The sequence below is a fragment of the Stegastes partitus genome, unplaced genomic scaffold (assembly GCF_000690725.1).
Source record: "Stegastes partitus isolate 25-593 unplaced genomic scaffold, Stegastes_partitus-1.0.2 Scaffold15, whole genome shotgun sequence".
Taxonomy (NCBI): domain Eukaryota; kingdom Metazoa; phylum Chordata; class Actinopteri; family Pomacentridae; genus Stegastes; species Stegastes partitus.
In genome coordinates this window covers 635,491-644,602 of record NW_007577746.1, presented here as the reverse complement: position 1 = coordinate 644,602, position 9,112 = coordinate 635,491, and the positions used below count along the sequence as shown (strand labels likewise).

Here is a 9,112-nt window from a genome sequence, read left to right as displayed (position 1 = left end):
CCGAGTGTGTGTTTTCTCTTCTTGCTACATACTAAGATCCGAGTGTGTGTTTTCCTGTACTTGCTGCATACTAAGGGCCGAATGTGTGTTATCTTGTGATTGCTACATACTAAGGGCCGAGTGTGTGTTTTCTTGTACTTGCTACATACTAAGGGCAGAGTGAGTGTTTTCTTGTACTTGCGACATAGTAAGGGACAAGGAAACTGACCCACAAATTGAGGACCGGCATTTCTAGCTAACATATACACATGTAACACAAAGTAAGCATTTCTGAACACTAGGTAGCACGACCATACTGTACATTCGCTCAGATTTTGTAAAATAAAGTTTCAGGAAAGAGTTTTTATCCAACAGAGTGAGGACTGGCTTGTGTTTTTTTTTTAATGCAAAGTATATTACTGCTACTACTGACGTTTATGGACAATTAGGGTTTTTTTTGTTTGTTTTTTTTACCCAGAATACATCATAAATACCCTTTCCCCATTTAGTGGCCAACAAAGATGTCATTTTCATATATGAATTATGACCTGTAATGAATGACAGTTGTTTACTTTTAAAATTGCTCATTAGAAGGGCAATTTATCTTACCAAAATTGCCATTAAAATGCCATATTGACAGAACATTATCAGAAACACCCCCAGTTGAAATGACCAAACATCTACCATCAATTGGCAAACAGGTAAATAGGGTTTATTTTCAGACACCAAACCAAACAGGAGTGCCCTACATATATGCAGTTAATTAGAACAGCTACTATACAGTGCTTGGAATAATATTTGAATGCATACTGTATAGGCATGATCAAACAAACAATTCAAAACATGACCACCCAGTTTCCTTCACTGGAGTGAAGCAACGAAAGAGAATTTAAAAAAAAAAAAAAGAGAAAACCCTATACCTTAACAAAATATGCCAACTTAGTAATTCCACCTCTTTAAAATTCAAGCTTTCTCTTAGTTTTGATGATCTCATTATACACAAAATATTTCACGTCCTTCCACGTCCGAGTGCTCAGGACCGGCGATACTTTACTAATGCACAGCAGGCAGTCATGCTTTGCTGGCACCTTCTTCAGTGCGATGAACTTTGTCATCCTTTGCTGGACTGCATCCTTCTCTTCTTTGGTCCAGGGTCTCTTAACTTGGATTTTTCTATCTATAAAATCAGAAAATAAAGATTCTACATAAAAGGACAATAATGAATGTTAACAGACATGACAGATTTTTATTCAGAGGATGATATCAAATTCAGAGCATCCTGTCACAAGAATCAACCCCAGCCAGGGAATGTTACAACAGTTCATAAATGGAAGTACAGCTTTACAAATGACTTTGTTGGCAGAAAATTAATTGCCACTCATTCTAGTAAATCATTTTTATTACAAAAACTTTTTATGGGTCAAATTTCACAAATTATGATTTAATATTTTCAATAAAGGACCTGTAATAGCATTTTATCACAATTTTTACTTGTGGAAAAAAATTGAAAGTACCACCACCGATGTTCAGTAACTCCTGCAACTACTAGACAAAAAAAAAAGAATAAAAAAATACACACACACCGTAACAAACATCCTACCAATCAGATAGCAACACTTATGAAATTAACCTGTACAACAAAAACACATAATGGGCCTTATTTTGATGGTCTAAAGTCTATGGCGCAAGTATCATTGTGGTGTGATGCAGGTGTTTTTGCTTATTCCCGCTAATGCAGTTGTCATTTTTCTGCTCCGTGGCCTCGCTGTCCAACTAAGAAATGCACTTGCGCCCAGGCAATGTTGATGTATATGTTAGCTATTGTAACTCTTCTGCTGAATTACACCACAGGAGCAGCAGGAGAATCACTCCTTTTTAATTCTGCTGTGAGACTAACAACTAGGCCTCATGCAGAGCGTACGGCAAACATCTGCTCTTAAGGGGAATGAGAGCTGACACACTGATTGGATGACACGCCTTGAATACACCCATGACTAATGCAGAGAGTGAAGTCCATCCTTCTTAGACTTTTGCACAGTCTTTCTACCTTAGAATAAAATAGACATGCCTCTACAGACAATGCGCTTAGTGCCACACACACCATAGATTGCAATCAAGGGTTTGGGCCTTATTTTGACAGTCATCCTAGTGACTTCTGCATTGTCAGCAAGTACTAATTGTACAATCTGCAGAAAACATACCTGTTTTTCCACTTTTCATTATAGTCTTCTTTCCACCCGTTGCATACGGTGCAGCAGTGACACTTTGTTCCTCTTCATCTGAAAATTGACATTAGTACAGTTAAAGTACTGAAGACTCTGAGTCACTTGTTTAAATCACCTGGACTCACCTGAATCTTCTTCAGGTTTTTGTTTAGTTGAGGTCTTTTTTCGCCTCTCAAGACGGGGTGCAATGTCCACGGGCTGGTCCTTTCCATCTGACAAGGAAGCAACAAGGCAGTGAAACAATAGTCTCTAGCCCAGAATATAACATTGTTCTTTTTATTTCAAGTCTGAGATTTGTGGGTACTTCTGTCATTTTTATTGTAACACTCAGTAGATTTGTCATGTGGCCTGTGGACAGGGGACCACAATGTCACGGTAGATGCAACTTTACAGAGACAACACGGCATCGCAGTGTGCGCTTCAGACAGGAATAAACATGTTAAGCATCAATCTAGTATCCCAATAGAAATTGTTTTAAAGCAAAAGGTAAATTATAAACGCAAGTCTGTTATAATATTTCCACTGAATCACAAAGCATCTACTTGTTCTATACATAACTCTTACTGAGACCATGTCTGGCGATTACAATGCCTGGACTTACCCACTTCATCATCACTCCAGTCAACACAGGGCCTTTTGGGGGTCTGTTGTTGCTCTTCCTTATCTATGAAATATTATTTTTTAGTGAAGTGAAAGCACTCAAATGTCCACGAATGTCATGTAAGAAAGATGACACTTGCACAGTGAAACAATACTGAACTCTACTGAGAACATTTGTGTTGTAATGGACTTACCCACGTCACTTTCACTCCCAGTATTATCATCATGCCTTCTTTTAGTAGCAGTCTTCTTTTGTCTCTCAACAGGTGAGCTTGTGGTGGACAGGTGCTGCTGATCCTCATCTGACAGAGATAGAAAGCATAATCAGAACTGAAAAATCTGCACTAAGCACCACCCACACTCATTGTTTAGGTGAATATTATCACACATTACTTACCAACATCATCTTCCAGTGGTCGGTCTGCAACTGATGTCTGTCCCTCTTTGCCTCTTCTTAAATCTTTGGTTGGAGGGATTTCACGCCTTTTATCTATGAAAATGTTCACAAGGGAAATTAGGAGACTTTTAACCCTGCATTAAGTCAGAATTAACAGGTTGACAGCTGCTTTGACACTGCACTTTGTTAATCCCAAATAGGACATTTACTTGGAAAAATGTAGTGTGGCCTTTATTTATTATATATAGTCAAATACCAAAAATGTCTACAAAAACAAGTACAATGAAAACTTATATCAACATACCAAAGACTACAGAGTCCAGAGTGTTCAGGTTCTTCCCTCTGAGAGATTGTGCTCCGTGCTCCATTGCAAGCAGAAGTTTTCCAATCTTGGCCACCTGAAAGGTTCTGTCCGTTTGGCGGTAATATTCACAGTGGACTCGTATGTCATGTCCCATGAAACGAGCTACTTGTTCCAGTTCTTGATGATCAAGGTCGAGAAGCTGGCATAAAGTAGCAACATGCTTTCTGAGTTTTGTTGACCTCAAGAGTCCTGGGTTGCTTGCCTTGCTCTCTTCAGCGTATTTCCTGAGGCAATCACACCCACGGATGTTAGTTGTTGTCCCGATCCGAGCAAACAAATATGGGTTGTCTTCGAGTATGCCAACAGCACTCCGATTTTTGATCAGGAAATCAAGAGAGGCTCTTGCGCGCTCAAGAAACAAAATGGGCACTTTTCGACCCCTCTTCCCACGTGTCACAATCCGTGTCAGTCTGTGGCTCATTTGTTGTTCCACAGGTGTTAGAGTGTCATAAATGTCTTTATTCACCGGGCCAGTGTCTGCTTTCAGATAAGTCTCTAGGGTTAGCCGCGATGCTTCTCCTTCCCGTTTTTTGTTGAAGACAATCACTTGTGCAAGAAGGCTCTCACATAGCCTTTTGTATGCCGTGGTGCTTACACACTTCTTCAACTCTGCCTTTGACTCATCCTCAATCTTCCTCAAATAGTTTTGCAGAGTAATAACATCCTCCGTCAAAGGCACACAGTCTTCGTTGTTCCATCGCCGTTGTTCCATTGTACTGTGAGCATTTGTTGACACATAACTGGACCAAGAGTTGTCTAACAACTCCTTAAACTTTTTGGCCTTTTTTTCACCTAAAACATCTGATGTCATCAGACAATGTCCAATCCATGCTTCTGTTGCACTTTTGAGCGGAAATCCAATTTTGACTGCAGTGGAAGGCTTTCCATATTCAGTGGTGCTTGCGCTGTAATTTGACAGTCTTCTGGCTGCTTTTATGGTCAAATCGAATTTTGTTGGATCACACATATCTTTCAGACAGTGGACACTCTTGTCAATTTCCTTTGCGGCCAACACAAACCGCCCCAGTTCTCTCATCTTTTGTGCAATGTATCTGTGTTGAGATTGTTCACGGCCCTTTCTTGCAAATAGTGCATCTCCATATTTGCATATCATTGTGTCACTTCTAATCTGACAGGTTACCTTATCTTGTAACATGGTATGAATGAGGTTTTGAATTCCATCTGAGGACTCCCTGATTGGAAGGAGTAGTGAGGAAGCTTTTTGGACTCTTCCTCTTTTCTCCCCCTTTTTCTCCACTTTTCTAACTCTACATGTTTTCTCATGTCGCCAGAGGTCAGTCCTCTTGAACAAGGCGTAACATTGTGGGCAGGGTAGATAGTCATTCACAGATGCCTTTTCAGAGGGCCGTTTCCAAGTCACAATCTCTCCATTTCCTTCTTTGAAGACCTTAAGATTATGTTGCCAGTTGCCCTTATTGCGAAGGGCTTCCAGCAGCATCTTCCTTTCTTTGGAGCCAACCGGAAAACTAAAGGCATGGGCAACGTCAGCTTCATCCTCGTGTTTTCTCTGCAAATGTCTTGCGATCTTCACGTTTCGCTTTTCACAATACACGCAGTATTGAGCTTTGCCTCGAGTCTTTTCACCGAATTTTTGGCGTGTGTTAATGGTAACTTGTTCCTTCTGGTCACGACCTTGCTGCTTCTTTCCTACTTTTATTTGGTCAGGCAGATGAGGTGACGTAGCTTTGGTCCTTATGTCCTTAGTTTTTCGTTCATCGGATGACAGGCAATGGTGGTGTTTCTCTGCAATTATGTGTGTAGATGACTCAAGCTGCCCTGAAAGTGCTTCCTCGTCACTGCTTGATGGTGTTGATGAGGGCTGATACTCTTCACCCGATCCACTGCTGAATAACTCTGCATCTTCAAGACCTTGGCAGGACGTCGACATCTTCTTAGACGTTTCAGCTTTCAGACGGGGAATCTCATCGACACAGCTTGAGGAGGGCTGGTGACTGACGGAGGCACTGAGGGTAGTTGAGTCCATCTCAATAAGCAGGTCCATCTTGGAAGAGAGACAGAAAAACAGGGAGGAAAAAAAAAACATGCAATTTACTCATAAGGTTCAGTATAAATGATCCACAGGCCTGGATGTGCTATGAAGGACTCCTGGCCAGGTGACGACATGTTCTACTTGACCGCCTTTCAGTGTATACTTACTGGTAGGAGTTCATGGTCTGTGTTTATGTTTTGAACATAACAGGACTTGTGCCAGAAGCAGGAACACACTAGAAAGAGGATATGAAGAACACAAGAAGAAAGTTGGTGCATGTACTTGAAAGTATTTATTTGCATCCAAAGGATTAAATTATGAATTTGACGAGGGGGAAAATGACAGATTTCAAACACTTCATTATAAAGTTTGTATGAGAACTCAAGAAGTTGCCCAATAATGGATACTGGTTATTAGGGCCAACCGATTTATCGGCTGGCCGATTAAATCGGCTGATTATAGCCCTTTTCAAAATACTCATAATCAGCCGGAGTTTTGCAGATTAATCGCTGATATATTCTTAATTTTTCAGTCACTTTGTACAATTTGATTTTGAAACAAGTCAAACTTTGCTCATGGAGATTACGAAGAATTAAGATAGTTTAGGAGCGTATAGCGGTAAGATCTCTCACTCTGCCACAAAGTCTGAAACCAAAATAGCACATAGAGCACTCACTCTGACGGGTTTTCAGAGAACTACAGAAAACAATTTTTTAACTAACTTATTTAATTTACATTTTTTATTAGCTTATTCTCATCAACTTTAAAAACAGCACCGTCTTTGAAAGTACAGAACATCAGAGGGCTGCATTAATAATGTTTTGCCAGTAACCTCACTCATTATGTTGCACAGCATACACCTGTGGCCTAAACCAAAAGATAAATTCATCAGTACAACTTGTAGCTATATTCATGCTCCATAGAAAGACAAATGCACAATGTAAATTTGAGATAAAATACTCCACATTACAAACATATTTGTTTGGAAAACGTTTTTTTTTTTTTTTAACTGATGCATTTTTTGTTTAATGCTTTGTTGCATGTTTTTGTACTTGAAATTCCTCTCTGTTGTAAAGTTAAACAAATACTAAAGGACAAAGTATTGTAAAACAGTAAAATGTTCTGCCTGTGATTCATATCTTTGTTGTTGTAAGTATCAAGGGACCAAAAAAGAAGCTATTTTATTCATTACATACTTTTTAAATTAATCAGCCGATTGATCGGTTATAGGAATTCTTCTTTGCCAAATATCAGAATCTGCCTCAAAAAATCCATATTAGTCGGACCCTACTGGTTATTACCATTTTTCTTTTCTTTTTTTTTTTTTAAAGGATGAGACAAATTGGAACACTAAATATGAAACATTCAGCCAAAAAAAAAAATAAAAGGATACATTGTTTATCAAAACGAAATACTCACCTTCACATTTTAATCCAAGCCACTTAAGAGGGGCAAAAGGTCCACCACAATGGACACATTTCTCCAAGCTGGAGAAGGTTGAGGAGACCAAGTCATGTTTACAGTTCTGTTGACAAAAATAAGGGATTACATTACCTTTCTGATTTGGTGAAGACATGTAAATTTCAAAGCACTGTCTTTACTGTCTGAATGAAAAATAATTACTGCAGTTTAAGATCTAAAAAAAAAAAAGATGTAGTTTATGTATTTTGCTATTTGTAAACAAGAATGTGAGCCTTTCTATTGTTATCCATTCTGAACTGAAAAAAGTCTAAAAGCGTTTAGAGGTTACCTGGAGAGCAAGTAATCAAACATATGTATAGAATTTCATGACAGCCAACTAAATGTGTCACTTATGTGTTGCAGTGCAAAGCAAGCAAACATTTAGGGTATAAACATCCAAATGTACCCACATAACACTGATTACTGTTCATCCTCCACAGTATGACAACAGTAACTATACAGACATAATACAGGTAAACTGTAAATAAACTAATGTTTAGCTAGCACTTGTGATTATTATCCATTCATAATGTGGACATCATCATCAGGCTGAGCCGAGATAGAATATACAACATACAATTGTTTTTCCAGTTTAACATAGGCAAGCTAAAGAGATTAAATTATTTAGATTATTTATTATTTATTTATTTCTGATTAATGTTGTCCATGTGACTGTCGGCCATCACAGAGATCATGTCCATGACAGGACAATCCATTTCAACTGACTACAACAACAAAAATAATACATAAAATTATTTATTCAGTATGTGTGTGTGCTTGTGTGTACATGTGACTTAAAGACATGGTGAAAGAAAACTATATTTTACATAGGATGCGTATGTATTTTATGCTGCAGACAAATCTTGAAGATTTTCAAACAGAATGTTATCACTTGTAATAATCTACCTGAATGTTGTCACTGATAGGTTCAGATGTCACTTCCACAGCAACATGGAGAGGATCTGTCTCACTTGAAGTCTTGTGCAGAAAGAAGGACACGGTTTAATCACAGATCAAGAGCAAGCTGAAAACATCTCGCCTGACACATGTCTGTGATAAAACACATAATCATTTTATAAGTGAAGACATAATGATTACCACACGACATATTGATGAAATTGTAAGTTAACAAATATGACTAACAACAACATAACTTTCAGCACAGACAAACAGTTTACACATTATTTTCTACTGAAAAAACAATAACTAGAGTCTATACCAAGAGTGATTGATAAGTAAGTCACCTGTTGATTGTTGGCACTGATGGGGTCAGATTTCATGTCAGCAACATGGAGAGGATCTGTCTCACTTGAAGTCTTGTGCAGAAAGAAGGACAAGGTTTAGTCACGAAACTAAACATTTTCATATTTCAATGTGACTGCTCAGTGTGAAAAAATAATTTAAAAAATAACTTTACATGGTGCAGTTTGATTTTGCTGTGAAAATAGTGTTAAATGATTCGACTTAACAGCCCATGAGTAGATTGTTTGAGAGTGTTGCTTCTTTGTGAAAATTCAGCTCAACTTCTAAATACCTCGCATCTCCATGGCCAATAAGAATCTCCATAGTTATAAGTGATTTCATCCCCAGGACTGATGTCTTTCAGTGCAAACAAACACAGATGGGGCTTTCCATCCACTTTGATCGTCTTCATTTTGCTGTTTGGGTTTTCATTGTCATCATTGACAAGTCTCCCTAAGGAGCCGTCCTCTTTGGCAGCATCAACACTGAAAAGGTAATAACATGATTCAGATTCAAAATAACAGTATAAAGACCGAAACACACAAGCAGCGATTGCATTTTCCCGTGATACTTATCGATAAAAAGCTTTTTTAAAAATCTTGTTTCTGAATGGATTACTTGTCTAATTCCGCATAACTCACTACAACTACTTACAGCGGGGAAAATAAGTATTGAACACGTCAACATTTCTCTCAAAAAACATTTCTAATCGAGCTATTGACATGAAATTTTCACCAGATGTCGGCATCAACCCAAGTAATGCACACATACAAAGAAATCCAAACATTTATGTCCATAAATTAAGTTATGTGTAATAAAGTGAAATGGCACAG

General features: G+C 38.3%; 1 protein-coding gene across 1 annotated transcript; it reads right to left on the bottom strand.

Annotated features, from left to right (window-relative positions):
* Positions 1-912: 912 nt before the first annotated feature.
* Positions 913-3,210, bottom strand: LOC103363804 (transcriptional regulator ATRX homolog). Its single transcript, XM_008290716.1, has 6 exons — positions 3,198-3,210; positions 2,999-3,106; positions 2,806-2,868; positions 2,330-2,416; positions 2,181-2,258; positions 913-1,156 (listed from the first exon to the last, which is right to left on the bottom strand). The coding sequence occupies exons 1-6, from the start codon at positions 3,208-3,210 to the stop codon at positions 936-938; spliced, it is 570 nt and encodes a 189-aa protein (XP_008288938.1). The 3' UTR covers positions 913-935.
* Positions 3,211-9,112: the final 5,902 nt, after the last annotated feature.